Source organism: Puma concolor, chromosome A3 (genome assembly GCF_028749965.1).
Source record: "Puma concolor isolate L17-30 chromosome A3, mPumCon1.1.hap2, whole genome shotgun sequence".
Taxonomy (NCBI): Eukaryota; Metazoa; Chordata; class Mammalia; order Carnivora; family Felidae; genus Puma; species Puma concolor.
In genome coordinates, this window is record NC_141669.1 from 135,109,040 (window position 1) to 135,126,550 (window position 17,511).

The 17,511-nt window shown below is 54.8% G+C and overlaps 1 protein-coding gene across 2 annotated transcripts; it reads left to right on the plus strand.

Moving 5' to 3' along the window:
• The first annotated feature begins 3,191 nt into the window (after positions 1 to 3,191).
• On the plus strand, positions 3,192 to 13,063 carry TFAP2C (transcription factor AP-2 gamma). Of its 2 annotated transcripts, none has more exons than XM_086702546.1 (7): positions 3,192 to 3,473; positions 5,089 to 5,574; positions 5,691 to 5,742; positions 6,937 to 7,153; positions 7,715 to 7,833; positions 9,647 to 9,791; positions 11,458 to 13,063. In XM_086702546.1, exons 1-7 carry the CDS (start codon positions 3,426 to 3,428, stop codon positions 11,741 to 11,743), a joined length of 1,353 nt encoding a protein of 450 aa, XP_086558672.1. In that variant the 5' UTR covers positions 3,192 to 3,425; the 3' UTR covers positions 11,744 to 13,063. The 2 variants fall into 2 exon arrangements, with proteins under 2 accessions (XP_086558672.1, XP_025788018.1); XM_025932233.2 differs by lacking the exon at positions 3,192 to 3,473 and adding an exon at positions 4,623 to 4,890.
• The last annotated feature ends 4,448 nt before the right edge of the window (positions 13,064 to 17,511 follow it).

Below are 17,511 nucleotides of genomic sequence, written 5' to 3' on the forward strand. Positions count from 1 at the left end.
GTCGCTCTGCGCACCATCAAAACGATCTGCTATTTTTATACTATTGCTGTAATTTTGGAGTGGCTGTGAAACGATGCAGTGGCGCCCCAGGGCGTGCGCCTTAGCGGGCTTAGACAGTCGCAGTACTCTTCGGTGCCAAGTGTCTGGCCCTCGGGGTGACGATGCCGCGATGGGAGACTGTGGGATAGAGGGGCACCCCCCCTCGATTGCTGCAGGCCCCGGCTTTTCGGCTCTGCTTAACCCGGCTGGCCACTTCACCGCGGTCTCTGCCGGCGCTCATGCGGTTCCAAGGGGCGGGACAGACACCTTGCGCGCTGCGCGGCGTTCCCTTAGGGCGCTCGGGGGCCTCCACCTGCCGCTTTCGCGCCCCCTCCCTGGGGCGGGAAAAGAAGTCGCAGGCCAACCCCGTTCCAGCTCGACCTGCCCGGGCGCCTTCCTTGGTTTGCGGGGGTGGGAAGTTGGAGGCGGCGGTCTCCGTCTGCGCCTCTACCCAGACGCCTCCTCGCCTCCAGACTCCGGTTTCTTGGGCCACCGGAGCGGGATGGGGGCTCGGGTCCAGGCTTCCAGTGTGTGTGAGCGTAGGCTCCCTAGGGGGCGACAGAGGGGAGCCGCGCGCCACCCTCCACCCCCTATCCCGGATTTTGCGTGGCGTGCAGTGAAGCTTGTCCCCGGGATCCTCTCGTTCTGTTTACAGTTAGGCGGCTGCGAAGCCTCGGAGGGTCCTGAGGGGGCACCCTTTCCCGAGCGGTGGCCGTCCCAGGGCGCGGCCTCCAGATTCCGGTCTTCATGCGGCGAGGGGCCTGAGCTTTGGAGGGAGGTCTGTCCCGGGTGCAGGAGCCATCCCCTCCCTGCTTTCCGCAGAGAGAGGGAAAGTGGAGCTCGAGGAAGAGCTGAGGCTTCCGGCACGCCGACGGGGGCGCGCGCGTGCCGGGGCTCCGGCCCCGAAGCCGAGGGTGTGCGTGTTTGGGCCGGGTCTCCCTGGCTGGGAAGATTGAGGACTTCTTCCACCCGCCTTCCATCCAGGGCGCGGAAGTCGCGCTCTAGCTTGAACCCGTGTCCCTGGGAGAGGGGGCAGCGCGCCGGTGTCCGGGGAGCTGCCTTGGGAATGAACGGCCCTTGCTAAGCGGTTCGGAAACATCTAGGCCCCTGGGGCTCCCAGAACGGAGGCGCGCAGACCCTCAGGGCCCATCGGCTCCCTTTTGCCTCTGCCCCCGGGCTGGGAGGAATCTCTGTCCCTTCGGGTTGCCTCGCCACAGCTCTGCTGCGGGAAGGAAGGACAGCCAGGCCCTGGGGTGGGGGATTGGCCCGTTCCTGCCCTGCCGGGGTTCCAAACCTGCCTACGGGTAAAGTTGCCGGCGTGAATGAGACAACTTGTTCAGGCTGCACTCCAGGCGGGGTCTTTGAGTCAAACCCGAGTCCGGAAGGCCCAGCATGGCGAAGGCCCCTCGTCACCGCCCTGGGGTCTGGAACGCCCCGAAGGGGGTGCCACAGCCTCCCTCTGGGGTGTGTGCCTGGGACCCTAACCTTCCACGTCCTGCTGTGCAGGTGTCCCGTTCTTGCGTGGCACAGGTGTCCCCCTTCCTGTCCCCCCGCCCCCCAATATCAGGTACGCTGCTGCTCCAGGCGTCACTTCTTAGTGCAAAGTCCTGAAAAGCCCCCCAGGTTTTGTCCTCACATTTGGTAGGAGCATCCCCTTGGCTCTACCTCCTCTGAGGCAAGAGAGGACGTTTCACTTGGAGGACGCCTATTTTTGTTCCAGTTCTTAATTTTATTTTAGGTCCACCTGGGTCTAGAGAAATGCCAAAGCCCAAATAAACCCGAGAAGGAGCAGGAAGGCGGTGTGTGCGGTCGTTCTGTAGACGGGGGGTAGCGTCCACTCCCGGGCCCAGGCCCCGGGCACTGCACTGATGGGCATTAATTACTGCAGAATCGGATTCGGAATCAGATGGAAGGGATCCCCTTCTCCGGTTCTCTCGGAATGTTTAAATTCCGATCCCGGAGCCAGCTGGGACGTCCCAGCGAAATTCGCCCTTGAACATTAGCGACTTTCCCCTTGCAGTGAAAAAGATCAGTTACAGTCATTGGGCCAATGGATTTCGTTTCTTTAAAATTTTTAAACAACTGCGCATTGCATTCAAGTTTGGGTGGCGAATAAATCCTGGGGCGAGAGGAGGCAGCGTTTATACTCGAGTTTCGTTTTCGTCCTGCGTCTGCAGAACGGGGGGTACTCACCCCTCCAGCGGGGTCCCCCTCTGGCCCCTCCCTCCTCTCCCACCTTCTCCCTCCCCCCTGCCCCCCCACCCCCCACCCCCCGCGCGTGGCGCTCGGGTTGTCTCCCGCCCCGCACCTCTTTCCCCGGGTGAGTTGAGGCTTCTGAGCGTCCGGCTCGTCGGAGGCATCTGCCGAGCCGGCGCTCTGGGCAGGGCTGGGCAGGGCTGGGCAGGGCTGGGCGAGGGAGCGCGGGTGACCCCCGGCCGCAGTCTGCGGCGGAGATGCAGCTCCGGGCGATGGCAGCCGGACGCCGTTGTCCCAGACTCTGCGGCTGGTGGAGGCCCGCCCGCCCCCTGGCGCTCGGGGCAGACTCCCCAGAAGGCCTTCCCTCCTCCAGCCCCTCGGAGGAATGGGCCGGCGCTGTGACCGCGGAGAGAGAAGGAAGGGGAGGCGTCTCTCGGAGGGCTTGGGGCTCCGGCTGCGAGGTCCCAGCCCAATTTAAGTCTCCGTGAGTGGGTGGGTGAGGCATTTCAGGCTCTAAGGGGGACCCCAGCTGCTGAGATGCCCGCAACGCGAGGTCTCTTAACCGCAGGTGACCACGTCTTTCGGAGGATGGGGGAAGGCGCTTCAGGAGAAATAGGGGGGCTCTTGGGCATTTGCAGCCGGGGCCCCAGCGCTGCCAGTCTCAGGTGTGGGCCTGGGGGGGGGGGGGGTGACCGACGGAAGGCGCGGCGGGAGACCACGACCTAGCAGGTCCGCGGCTGTCAGAGAGGTGCCCACGCCCGCTCGCCTCCCCCTCCTCGCCCCCCGCGGCGCGGGTCTCGGCGCGGCGCCCTGCCGGGGTGCAGGGCGGAGCTAGGCTGGGACTGGCTGGGGGCTGCCCCGCCCGGCGCCGGGGCCTTCGTGCCGGCCCCCGGGGAGGAGTTATGATAATTTCCTTCTCATTAAGGCGCCCGGGTCCCCCGGCTATTGCCGGGACACACAGTGCGGGCGCGGCTTCCCGGGTCCCCGGCAGCGGCTTCTACGCGCGCGGCGGCCGCATCTACGCTCGCGGAGCCGCCGATGCGCGTCCAGTGACCGGGACAGCGAGGGCCTCGCGTGGCGGGGGCGGCGGCGGACGCCCAGCCACCGTGACCCCCATTTTGGATTTACCGCTCGGGGGGTGGGGGGAGCCTGGATTTAACTGGCGACTGTTTTGGGGGACGCCGGACGCCATGTTGTGGAAAATAACCGATAATGTCAAGTATGAAGAAGACTGCGAGGTGAGCTGGGTGCAGGGGCGCAGCCCGGCCCCGCCCGAGTCCAGCCCGGGAGGCGGGGACCCACCGACCGAGGTCCGGGCGCGGGCGCAGCGAGCAGGCAGCAGCCTCTGCCCCTCGAGGGGACGGGGTCCGCTTTTGCGGACGCCCCTTAGTCCGTTTCTCCCGGGCCCTCTTCCTGAATCGGGCCCTTCCCCAAACCACCCTCCGGAACAGGGCCTGGAAGGAGACCGGCAGATCCCACCCACAGAGCTTACCGGTCGGTTTCGTGCGAAGCAAAACAGCCCTTCTTTCCCTTTTCTCGGAAGAGCGCCCCGTCTACAACGCCTAGACGTGGCTTTTACGCACGAGATCTCCGTCCCGAGGGGTCAGATGAGGCGACCTGCCGGCGACACCTTTGCAGAGTCCCCTCCGCGGCGGGCTTGTCACCTGCCCCGCTAACTCCTCGGGGAAACCAGAAAACAACCGAAGTTTGGCTCTCCAGAGAAGTGGGGGCTGGGGAGCGCCGGGGGGGGGGGGGGGGCGAGGCCAGATGGGGCCGTAAGCGCTCGGGAGTGCTCCAGCCAGTCCGACAGGTTGAGCTAGAGTTTCGGAGAGTGGGAGGGAGGCAGGCGGCGAGCGGGAAGAGGAAGACGCGGGCGGCGGGAGGTGTGTGCCCGGGCGCTGCCAGAGGGGAGCCCGGGCTGGGGGGCGACGGGGGCGGGGGGCCGCGCGCCCGCGGGACCTCCTGGGGCTGCCCCTGTTGGCTGGCCCGGGCACTTCCGCTAGGGGGCGACAGCGCCCGTTTCTCCTAGTTCCCCGCCACCCCTGTGACCCCGCGAACCCAGGGAGACGAGTCCTTGAAGAATTAGGTCGGACAGCCTTGAGGCGAGGGACGTGCGCAGGCGAGGTTGCCCAATATTCGGGGTCCTTAGTTCTCCCCCTCTGCCCCGGTTTGTGCGGATCCTGACCGTGGCCCGGCAGGGCGGCCCCACTGGGTGCTCCCCGCTCGGTCTGGACCCAGCTAGCTGGGGCGGAGTGGGGTGGGGAGCAGCCCTGGCCGCGAGGCGTTCCTCCCCGAGTTCCTCGGGCGGCCTTGGGTGGCCGGCCTGCCGGGGAGCGTCACTTGCCCGGAGGTCTTTGTCCTGAGGGCGTGGAAGGGAGGGTCCCTGGGGCGGGGAAGATGCGCACTTCCCGCTTCGTGCGCTTTATCCGCGTCTGCAGCTTCCCCACGTTCTTTTCGTCTGGCGCCGCTGACATGTGCGGGCTAGTGAGTGAGCGCAGTCCTCACGGTGCCTACAGCATGCCGACTTCCTCCCCGGGCCCGGGCCTCAGCTACTCCTGGCCCAAGACGTGGGGTTCGGATCCGGCCCTTCAGAGCGCCCCGGGCGTCCGACCTCCCAGGCCTTCGCCGCCGGGCTTTGAGAGCGAGTTCCCCCAGGTCTTTCGAAGCCTCTTTCCTCCGCGGGCTGGCAGTTCGCAACGAATCCTCCGGCGCATGGCGCCTCTGGGTGCTCTCTGGGCGGAGGGCAGGCCCCACGAGTCGGGTCCCTGGGGACGCACGGCTCAGCGCAGCGGCTGCAGCCACTTCGCAGTAGCGGGGTTTCGTACTAGCGGGGTCTCTGCTTCTCTCACCCAGGATCGCCACGACGCGAGCAGCAATGGGAACCCGCGCCTCCCCCACCTCTCCTCCGCGGGGCAGCACCTCTACAGCCCCGCGCCGCCCCTCTCTCATACCGGAGTCGCCGAGTACCAGCCACCACCCTACTTTCCACCGCCCTACCAGCAGTTGGCTTACTCGCAGTCGGCCGACCCCTACTCGCATCTGGGAGAAGCTTACGCCGCTGCCATCAACCCCCTGCACCAGCCGGCGCCCACCGGCAGCCAGCAGCAGGCCTGGCCGGGTCGCCAGAGCCAGGAGGGGGCTGGCCTGCCCTCGCACCACGGGCGCCCGGCCGGCCTGCTACCCCATCTCTCCGGGCTCGAGGGTGGCGCCATGAGCGCCCGCAGGGATGCCTACCGTCGCTCCGACCTGCTGTTGCCCCACGCGCACGCCCTGGACGCCGCGGGCCTGGCCGAGAACCTGGGGCTCCACGACATGGCGCACCAGATGGAGGAGGTGCAGGTGAGCGGCGCCTCGGCTCTTGCCCCTCCTGCCCGGACCTGTTTGCCCCCCAGCCTCTCCTCCCCCCTGCCCGGCCTCCCCGGAACTTAAGGGAAACTTTGTCGTTTCTCCCCCAGAATGTCGAGGACCAGCACCTGCTCCTGCATGATCAGACTGTTATTCGCAAAGGTAGGCAGCGAGAGCAAACTTTTTTCCTCCCTGGGCCGCACCTAGCCTGGCAAGGTTGGGGGCATTTGGTGGCCACCTTGGGACAGTTGTGATAGGGAAGGGGCCGATGGAGGAGGGGGCGGGGGTTGGCTGGAGGAACATAGGCTTTTAGGAGAAAGAAGAAGGCATCGCTTTTGGAGCTAAATGAAAGGGGCTGTTGGTAAAACTCTTAGGATTTGTTGCTCGATAGTGTTCTCTTGGAGACTAGGGCCCCTTGAATTTCATGGTGTTTTTACAGTGTTAGTCTTCCAGAGTGAGTTTTAACACTGACTTAATTTGGAAAAAAATCAGACCACACACCTTGGTTGGGTGGTTGGTGCCGTGGCAGTTGTTGAGTGGATGATTGAATTTCCCGTTTCATAAATGCAAGTGGCAAGGATCCCCAATTCTGACCCGCAAGAAGAGGTTCTGAAACAGTTTGGCCTACCAGATAGACAGCCTTCAAAGGACCGGAGTGGGACGATCTGCCGGGAGTCTGGGTTTATGCAAGATAGTGGGGGAGGGGATTTGGAAAATTGGATGGGGGGAGGGGGGAGTGTCTCAAGAAATTAAGTTACAGACTGAGGGATTGCCGGTTTGGCTGTTTTGAAGATGGAGTGGCCCTAAATGAAAGGGAGTTGTGGTCTGCTACTTGAAGTTAAACTCCTTGAAATCAATTGGGAAATGGTTTTTGAAGAACAGCTCACAAAATAAACCGAATTTCCCAGGAAACTTGTAACAGGGCAGGTTTGTTTGTATTTTTAAATTTACCGTGATCAGCTGCACCGAAAGGTTTCAGCAAAGGATCCGCGCGTGCCTGGTGATTTTGGTGGTTCTTAGACAGAGGAAGGAAAAAATCCCCATGTATGTAGGATTGAAGCAGTCTTCTGAAAACCAGTGTTCTAATTAAACACATTTTAACAGTGGCTAGAAAATGAAAACCCTCCACGCTTGGGGTCATGACTAATTAGCTTTGCAAGGTGTTAACTTGTGAATTTCAGATTCGATTATCTTTGAAGAATTGGACTTAAAAAAAAATCTGCTTGCAGTTTATGTAGCCCAACACACAACGCTGTTTGCTTAAAGAGCTCTTTCAGCTCGGGTTAGAGGTTTGAAAAGGTCCCTTTCTCGTAAACGCAGCTCTCGGGGACTGCCACGTCTAATCTTCGTTCACAGGTCCCATTTCAATGACCAAGAATCCGCTGAGTCTCCCTTGTCAGAAGGAGCTGGTAGGGGCTGTGATGAATCCCAGCGAGGTCTTCTGCTCGGTCCCTGGAAGACTGTCCCTCCTCAGCTCCACGTCTAAATACAAAGTGACAGTTGCTGAGGTCCAGAGGCGATTGTCCCCGCCTGAGTGCTTAAACGCCTCGTTACTGGGAGGTGTTCTCAGAAGGTACATGGGGGCACATTCTGGGCACGGTGGTTGGGTTGGTGTACAACCCAAAAGAACCAAGGAGGTATTTTTAACATTTATGTAACTTTCATACCTAACACTGAATTCTAATCGGCTCAGAGTTTTAGTACATTCCTTCTCTTTTAGAAAGTGCCAGATGCAGAAGGAAGTGCTAAAACACGCCAGCAAATTATCATTTGGTTAGAATTTGATTCCTTTATGAGATGGTGGCGTCCCTATTAGGGGGAGAGGAGCTCCATGGGGTTTGCTACCCCAGGGGACTTGGGGGGGGCTGCCACAGTTTTTAGAAGTGAACATTTATCTGCTCCAGCATCCTTTGCAATGTTCTGTGACTGGGGGGGGAAAGAATGTTGCTGTTAAGAAAGATGTTTGAATTTTACAGGCATTAATTAAATGAGGGACTCCCTGTTTCACTTGATTGCGACCCACATAATGTAGATACTCTTGGACAGATTTCAGTTTTGGTAGCATTTGAAGGATGGAGAATACGAAAGTGTGATTTCTAGAGAAGAGCCACAGTTCACTTTTCTTTTGACTCAGAGCCAAATCTAAAAATGGAGGCCGGTCCTTGCGGGAGAAGTTGGACAAGATTGGGTTGAATCTTCCCGCCGGGAGACGGAAAGCTGCCCACGTTACCCTCCTGACGTCCTTGGTAGAAGGTCAGTGGGGTTTTGCTTTTGTTTGGTGATGTTTTAATATGTTGCTAGGTTGTTTGTGTCTTTAATGCTACTCTGAAGAATAGCTTAAAAACAGCCCTGTCACCAGTTGAGAGATGAAAGTGATTTGTCCCGAGTTCATTGCAATGAATCACAGTAATTTTTATCAAAGAAGTTAACATTTAAATACCTGCCTGCTTAGCCATCCTGTTCTGGGTTCTCCAGCAAATCATTATTAAATAGAAATGGGTTTCCCAGACCGAAGAATTCACACCGTAGGGTGTTGGGACATTTCCTAGAAGTGAACCAGTTTTTGAAAGATGCAGTCGATCAACGGGTACACCTTTCAAAAGCTGGTTGGTTATGTATTGGTGGGAAGAAGCCCAGTTTCTAGCTTTGGTAGCTGGGGAATATCAGGATTGTGGTCGGTGAAGAGAGAAGCCTTTGCATACGCAATTCACAAGTCCTTTGTTCATTTCCCCCATGGGAAAAAAAAAATTAGTGGGGCCCCTCTCCCCCGACCTGAAATAGTAGGATGTAACATTTTCATTTCTTGAATGGGCCCCTACCCCCAATCTGGAAGGGAGCCAAGAATGCAATTACAGCCTTTAAAAAATAAAGGGGAGGAGGCAAGGGAAAAGTGAAATATATATATTTTTTAGAAAAACCAGCTCATTGTTGCCCAGTGGAACGTGGGGAAGCTTCTCCCGAAGCCTGGAGCAGCCTCCAGCCCTTGCCCAATCAGCAGGGCGCTGGGCTCCGGCTAAGGGCAGGGGGAGCCAATGAGGGGTGGTCTCCCGGCAGCCAAGCAATCTTTTGAACACTGTCTGTCCCTGGTCTCATGGCGGGACTGCGGTGCCGAAAGCGACTTGGCAGAGCCCCGCTCTACCTTTTTACGGGTGTCTTTGGGGGTCAGGGCCAGGAGAAAGGAGCTGCCTGCTAGCTGCCTGTTGGAGAACAGCTGTCCTGCATGGAGAATGGTGGGTTCTGCGTGCGTGGCGCCTAAATGGGGCTCCGCTAGGTTTTCTGACCAGCCGGGCGGGGGTGCTTGAATGAGAAAGTGTGTGCTAGAACAATGGTTCTCAGATTCTGATTTAGTAAGTCTGGGGAGGCAGGTGGAAGCCTGGGGGTGGGGGTGGGAGGGGTGCCACTATCTGGGTTTCTGCAAAGCTCTTGCCAGCCGCCCACGGGGCAGCCAGGACCTGGCATCTCTGGTCAGAGATGAGCCCCCTTGGTTTTGCCTCTCCCTCTCTTCGTCCCATGTTCGTCCCATGATTGGGACAAAAGGGGGTGAGTAGTCCAAGTCGGTAGTTGGGGCCCTAAACATTTCCAATGGAAACGCATGCCTTTCTTTTCTTAAACATTCTAGAGACTTGCCTCCTTCAGGAATGGGGCACCCTAAGTTAAAAAGAAGGTTCTACGTCAAAGACTTCATCCCAGTTTCATAAAGAGAAGTGCCCCATCGGCTTTTGTCAGAGATGCTTGTCTTTAGCATTTCCCTTGTGTCCACAATGAGAGCTTTTATAATCCAGAGAAAGCATGGGTGTGTCAAGAATCTGAGTTGCGTCGAAGACTGGTTAGCACTGTTGGAGGGCAGTGAAAAAATTCAGGGTCTTTTTTTCCCCCCACACATGGTAGGATTTCCTCCTCAGTTCCTAGGGGAGTGAACCCAGGGAGTTCTATTTGCTCGCCGGATTGTTTTCCTGGTGTGTAATTTCATTTTAAAACGCAGAGTGACTGGGGGGCCGGGCCGTCTGGGTTAGCAGAAGAGGAAAGGGAGACCTCCTAAGTCTGTTGCCATTGCTGATTATTCTAGGGGAGGCTGTGCATTTGGCTCGGGACTTTGCCTATGTCTGTGAAGCCGAATTCCCCAGTAAACCAGTGGCGGAGTATCTAACCAGACCTCATCTTGGAGGGCGGAACGAGATGGCCGCGAGGAAGAGCATGCTTCTGGCGGCACAGTGAGTATCCAGACTTGAAAGTGATGGCTGGATGCCCTCATGTTGAACTTGGGGGGCCAGTGTAGTCCCCGGGGCTTGGGAAAGGAACCCGCGCTTAAGGAAGGGTCTGGAGCGAAAGGAACTGACAAGAGGGCTTTCTTGGACACGTCAGATGGGTTAACTCTTCGGGAGGATTTGGAAGAATAAATAAAATGAATGTGTTGATTAGTAGTGGCTGTTTGGAGCTGCTCAGTTATTCAGCTCAAAGTAGTTACACTACCTGTTCATTATGGTGTCTCCATATCTTACAAAAATGTGTTGAAAACAATTTGTTTTGTCACATCCAGTAAAGATTGGGTGCCTTCTGCCTCCTGATGAGATTTTTTTATGCTTAAAAAAAAATTTTTTTTTTTTGGGGCGCCTGGGTGGCGCAGTCGGTTGAGCGTCCGACTTCAGCCAGGTCACGATCTCGCGGTCCGTGGGTTCGAGCCCCGCGTCGGGCTCTGGGCTGATGGCTCGGAGCCTGGAGCCTGTTTCCGATTCTGTGTCTCCCTCTCTCTCTCTGCCCCTCCCCTGTTCACGCTCTGTCTCTCTCTGTCCCAAAAATAAATAAACGTTGAAAAAAAAAAAAATTAAAAAAAAAAAAAAATTTTTTTTTAACGTTTATTTATTTTTTGAGACAGAGAGACTGTGAGTGGGGAAGGGGCAGAGAGACAGGGAGACACAGAATCCGAGGCAGGCTTCAGGCTCTGAGCTGTCAGCACAGAGCCTGACACGGGGTCGGAACTCAGACGGAGATCATGACCTGAGCCGAAGTCGGACGCTTAACCGACTGAGCCACCCAGGCGCCCCTTCTGTTTTTTACATGTCACGATCCAGTTGGATTTGTAGGAGATGTGTGGACAAACTTTGTCTCAAACCCTGCTTCATGCAGCTGCAAGGTTTCTCCTAGAAAGCCGACAGTGAATGGATTTTAAAATGACGGTAAAAGGGGCCCCTGGGTGGCTCAGTCTGTTGAGCGTCCGACTTCGGCTCAGGTCATGATCTTGCGGTCTGTGTGTTCGAGCCCCGCGTGGGGCTCTGTGCTGATAGCTCAGAGCCTGAGCCTGCTTCGGATTCTGTGTCCTCCCCCCTGTCTCTGCCCCCCACCCCTGCTTGTGCTCTGTCTCTCTCTGTCTTTCAAAAATGAATAAACATAAAAATGAATCCATGAAATGACGGTAAATGAAGCAGAAATCGTACAGTCAGGAAATGGGGCAACGGTGAACCAGGGTGTGCAAAGGGCGAGTTTCGGGGCAACGTGATTCTCCGTGTTCTTGAAGAAACTGGTACCGAGCTGCACCAAATAAAGGGCTATCCCGATACCTCTGGGCTGGAAATCCGGACTCCACCTCTTTCAGTAGTCCCGGTGACCTTGGCGTTTTGACGGGGGTTAATCCTGTTACCTTTCCTAATTGCAGTGAGGATTAAGGAAGATAGTGCTTGATGGAGTTTAGCTCCGGGCCTGGCACAAAATAGGTGCTAAGTACAATTTAGCTCCACTGTTAGTATCAAAGTCTGTCTGTTTCTCTGGTGCGGCCACGTGTTCTGATTGCCTCCTGGGGTGTCCTCCTTAGGGCGATTTGGCTCTGTCCCCTTTACCTGTCAAGAGCCAGACTGAGCTCACAGGTATGCGCTGTCTTCACAGGCAAGTGTGTAAAGAGTTCACAGACCTTCTCAATCAAGACCGAACGCCCAACGGGAACAACCGACCCACCCCGGTCTTGGAGACGAACATCCAGAACTGCCTGTCTCATTTCAGCCTGATTACCCACGGGTTTGGCAGCCAGGCGATCTGTGCCGCTGTGTCTGCCGTGCAGAACTACATAAAAGAAGCCCTGATAGTCCTAGACAAATCCTATATGAACCCCGGGGACCAGAGTCCGGCTGATTCCAGCAAAACCCTGGAGAAAATGGAGAAGCTCCGGAAGTAAGACGGGAGTGAGCCACGGGGCCGAAGAGTCTGGAGGGAAAAAGGCCTCCAAAGGCGTTCTCGACCCGGACAGACTGGGAACCCCTCTTGCCTGGGGACAGTTGGTTACCCACCTTCCCATTAAAAAGGCCTCCAGTGATTCCTGGATCGTTTACGTGCCCTCCTGGATTCCTTAGTGTTATTTCTGTAGCGCTGAAGTGTGCGTCTCCTTGACTCTGGACAAGTCACTGGAAGGTGACAAGTATTGTTTGATTCTTTTGAGACCCATTGTTTTCTCTGAAAGTGGTGCTACAAGTTTTAGAACCTTTTAAATCCGTTCCCCGGGCTCACGAGAAAACCCACACGCGTAGCTCTTCAAATATCTGATCGATGGCCATTCACATCAACGGTAACTTGCAGTGTTAAGGTAATGGTTGGCTTCTGGCGTCCACTAAAGATTTATCTAAACAAAGTATTTATCCGGCTTCTAGCTTCTTGAGATGTCAAATCCTGCATACAGTAGGAAGCAAAGATCCTCTCTGCTCAGCAACCAGCTTATTAATAGCTGGTATTTGACACACAAACCCCTTGTTTACAAGGGGCTCTTTGGGTTTTTACGAAACTTGTAGAAATGAAGCCTGCTGATGATTTTGTGTTTTCTTTTGCTGTCTTTTTTTCTTTTTCTTTTTCTTTTTTTTTTTTTTTAACTCAGAGAGTTAACTCTTCAAATGGGAGACTCGGAAATGACATGTTCCTTTAAGGTACTGAAGCTTTATTTGCATATTTATTTCACATTTTGGTGTTTTGAGTAAACTTGAAAAGGGTAGGCACGAAGCGTTTTTTTTTTAGTTTTGTTTTGTTTGTTTTTTGTTTTTTTTTTTTTTGGCTGCCCGCCACCACCATGTCCCATAGGAGGCTCTGTATTTTGAGAAAACTGTGCGTTGAGTGTACAGATGTTATTTATGCGTAATTTAATGGGGTCTGTAAATATGGGTGCACTTCCTGAGACTTTTTGACAAATGGGTTCGATTTTAATATTAACTTTGAAAGGTGATGGGGTAATCTAAAACACTAATTTAGGCTTTATTCATAGGTACGCAGGGTATTAAGAATTAAGAGGGTCTGGGCTCTGTTCTTGATGCGGAAGAGTCTATTTAATTGAAACTGTTCAAAAGCAATAACTTTGGGTCTCATTCCCATCATGCTGAACCGGAAGATGGGTGTGCGGTACCGTGTGTGGGGGTGGAATGGAGGTTTGGAATTGAACTCCACGTCTGTAAACGTCCCCCAGATAATTATTGTGTATACGATACCTGTATAATAAAAAGTATTCTCGATAGAAGCCGTGAAAGTCGGGTTACAACTTGGTGGTGGTTGTTGTTGTTGTTGTTGTTTTTTAAGTCTGTAGGGTGAGTAGAATAGTGGCAGAGCTAATTTATGGTTGGCCGCGGCTCGCGGCTTAGTTCATGGGACTGAGCAGGGAAGGTGTGTGCCAAGGGAAGGCTGCAGAAGTTTCATTTTCTGTCCCTTGCAAGGCAAGACGGCTCAGCCGCGCTAGGTCTTACGGTCTTAACGCCCATGGGCGGCTCACAACTTTGTGTAGTACCTCCCTCCTGCCACTAGGGCGGCCGGGCCGTGCGAGAGTCCACAGTTTTAGAATACCAGCTCTTGTATAAAGTGACCCTGTTAAGAAACACTATGGTGGAGTCGCCACCCCAGAATTTGGAGATGGAACCGAAACTGACGGTAGGTCATCTTGGGTGCGGATCCTTCTTGGGAGGATTTTTGCATTCAGTCAAACTCAAGCAATGGAAACTGTAGGCTTTTCGTTTTCGGTTCAGTGAAATTCTCCCATCTTGGCAACAGGACCGCGTGCATCTATCCAAAGCGCCCCAATCATTTGGTCCGCCTGGTGCGTCGGAGGTTGGGTCTCCGCACTCCACTTGGGGAGCAGAAGAGGCTGGCCGAGCTTGTGTACTTGCTGGATGTTTGTGAGGATCTTGAATGTACTCCGCGGGTCCTTGATTTCAAGTTGAAGTGGCCTGGCGTTTCCTCCAGGAAGTGAGATGTTTATAGTTTGGCAGGAGAGGCCGGCCTTCAAAGGGAAGTTGGGAGCGAAAGCATTTTCCACGTTGGATTAGGCTGTTTCTTCAACTCCTGCTTCATAATCCTTGATTTATAACTCCCTACCAAATGCTCAGCAATTCCTGATTTAGTGCTGGCATTGGATGTTAAGTCATTTAAACTCTGCCAACCTAATACTTTGCTCTTGGCAGCTTGTCCTTGGCCACTGAACGTTCCCATTAAGTTGGATTTATCTGGTTGATATGTCAAGTTCACAATTGCTTTGCTTTAGAGGAGTAAAAAGAGGTCTTGGGTTGGCAGTTATTTTCTCCATCAAGATGTGAGACCTTGGGTGTTAAAAGGAAATTACGGGGCAAAGGGCTGAAGGGGAAGGGACTATTTTCTTTTCGACATCTTAACCTGCTTTTGGACTAGAGTCTGGCTTTTAGGAGCCCTGCCCAATCGCAGTGCAGACAATGTTCTGGAAACGCCCCAAAGTCAACCAAGGATTGAAGTGAGTCATAAGCAGGGCTTGTGCCTGGCTCACTGCTCAATCGTCCTTTATCCTGGTTCCCACCGGAGCCCACAGATGGCCACTGGGTCCCCTGGGTCCAGGACACCTAATAACAGGTTTTTCTTTCAACACCTCTGAGCTGATGCCATGCCAAACAGCTAAGTCTCCCCAACAGGTCCCTATGGAAACTGTGGCTGCCTCAGCTTTGCCCTCAAGCTCCTGTTTGTGAGAGGAAGGGCGCCCTGCCCTTGGACTTCCAGATCCAATGGTAGACCGTTGCTCCTTACGGGCTGGGGTGGTTTTGCTGCAAGCCCCATGACCGTGAGGATCACATTTCTTTCTCCTGTTCTTCTCCCTGTGACTGTCTGGCTGACACATTGAGCTTGCTTTTACGAAGGCACACGATGCTGCAAAGTCTGCCTTCTGGGAGAAAAAATGAAGATGCTTTTCTCCCGTCGTTGTCTGAAGGCACGCTCCTGTCGAGCGTTCCATGTGTGACAGACTTCTTAGCAGGACCGTGTGTCTGGTGGCTGGAGACTTGCCCGTCCAGGTGTCTGGGGCCGTGACGCCCTCCTGCCTTGCAGACCGCGCATTTACAAGTTCTGTGGAAGGTCAGAGAGAGGGTGTTTTCGATTGGACTTCATGGTTGTCTTATCTTCCGTGTGCGCACAGTTGAAGTTGTGGGTTAGGAGAGGGACGAATTAGTCTGTTTCTCATTTGAAACGATTCCATCACAATGACCATCATTATTTTCTGTTCGGGGGCGGGGCGGGAGGGGGTAGGTCTAGCGTCAGGGTAAATTCTGAGACCTTAAGTTCCTGTATTTCAGTGTTGAGAAACAAAACAAGCGAGGGTCATGGATGGGTGACAGATAAACTCCTCAGGGCTTGGCAGTGGTGGGATTCCGGGTCCCCCCTGCCTAGTTTCCCCCCACCCCCCGGGGGACATGTCAGTTTCCAGCCGTTGTGAATTCCTGTAGCGGTTCTGTTACTTTTGAGGATTGCTGAGCATTTCTGCAGTCTTTCCCTTTTGCTGGGGGTGCAGGTGGGGTGGTGAGGCGGCAGTTGAATTTGTCTCCTTGACAAGCAGGTGGAGAACCGGGGAGGTCGAGCTACTGTCGGCCACCGGGGGAGGGGAGAACAGGCTGAGGTTCCTTTAAGTGTGTTTTCCAGGTGAGGGAGCTCTCTTAGCCCTGGCATGGCAGCGTTCTTGGCTAATGTATTCACTAGCCCCCTGAGCCCAGTGGGCGGGGAGGGTTTTCTCCTAAGTTGGGAGATGAGACTTGCTTTTGAAATTTCAGTGCCGCAATGCGCAGGTGGCTTTTCTCAGGGGTAGCTGTTGTTCCCGGATGATGTGAGAACTGTTGACTTCCCTTTCAAAGATCCCGGTTGCCCTGGAGTGTTTCTTTTCCACTCGACAGGCTTCATTTGTTTCTCTGAAGACCACAGGCCACCACGTAGGGAGGTGCCATCAAGATCTGATCCCCCTCCTGGTTCTGCTGACCCAGTCTGATCCAGGCAGTGCCCAAGGTCCACTGATGCAAGGTGTGTCGCGACCTTGAACGTCTTTTGTCTGCTAGTACCATGGAGCAGCGTCTTCCGAGGAACCAACTTGACCTCAGGAGTTTTAAAAATTATTGTTGTGCTGGAGTCCACAGTTCCGCGGAATGCTTGGTTATTTTTGGCACCATCATAAACGCTAATTTCCCTGCCTCTTTGGGATAACATCTTGATGGGGGAGACGGGGGGGGGGGGGGGGGGGGGGGGGGGGGGGGGGGAGGGAAGAAAAGCATGGAAACTGAGTAGAGTTGAAAGGCCTAATTCCAGGGACCTGTTCAAAGGAGCAACTTGGTGAAGAGTGTTTCCACGGTCAAATCTCAGCATTTTTTTCTCATGACGCCTGGAGCATTCCTTGCTTCGCCACATTTTCCACGGAGGATCCCGATCTTTTTTTTTTTTTTTTTTTTTTTTTTTTTAATTTTTTTTTTCAAACGTTTTTTATTTATTTTTGGGACAGAGAGAGACAGAGCATGAACCGGGGAGGGGCAGAGAGAGAGGGAGACACAGAATCGGAAACAGGCTCCAGGCTCTGAGCCATCAGCCCAGAGCCCGACGCGGGGCTCGAACCCACGGACCGCGAGATCGTGACCTGGCTGAAGTCGGACGCTTAACCGACTGCGCCACCCAGGCGCCCCAAAATCTATTTTATTTATTTATTTATTTTTTAATTTTTTTTCAACGTTTTTTATTTATTTTTGGGACAGAGAGAGAGACAGAGCATGAACGGGGGAGGGGCAGAGAGAGAGGGAGACACAGAATCGGAAACAGGCTCCAGGCTCCGAGCCATCAGCCCATAGCCTGACGCGGGGCTCGAACTCACGGACCGCGAGATCGCGAGATCCCGCGAGATCGCGAGATCGTGACCTGGCTGAAGTTGGACGCTTAACCGACTGCGCCACCCAGGCGCCCCCGGAGGATCCCGATCTTGAGGAGTGACCCTCCTAGGTGAGTGTCAGAGGTGGATGGATTGAAGGCATCCTGGCCACTTGCTCAGACTGGAAGGCTTTTGGGACTCCCTGGGCGTTCTGGGTTGAGACTGTGCTTCCCCAAAGAGTATGTCCGCGTCCTATCCCGTACTTTCAGAATGTGACCTTATTTGGAAATAGAGTTATTGTTCGTAATTAAATTAAGATGAGGCCCCAGAAAAACCAAAATAGAACCAAACAAAGATGAGGTCCTATTGGAGCAGAGTGGCCCGTAATCCAGCGTGGCTTGTGTCTTCTGAGAAGAGAAGAGGCGAACCCGGACACAGGAAGGGGGAGCACAGGTGCCAAAGGAGGCGGAGACCTGAGAGCGAGAGCCCCGAGCCAAGGACTGCCAGCCGCCAGCAGCCGGAAGAGGCAAAAAAAACCCCACAAAACTCCCCTGCAGATTTCAGAAGGAACATGACCCTCCTAACACCTTGATTTTGGACTTGTAGCATTCAGAATTTTGAGCCCAGAAACTGTCCAGTTTGTGGCCCTAGGAAACGGACACAGTGGGGAAGTCCTTCCTTTGTCCCCCGCCTCCCCCCCCCCCACCCCCCCGTTGATCTTCCTGTGGGTTCCTTTTTTTTAAAAAATTATTTCTTAATGTTTATTTTTGAGACCGAGAGTGAGCAGGGGGGAGGGGCCGAGAGAGAGGGAGACCCAGAAGAGTCCAAAGCAGGCTCCA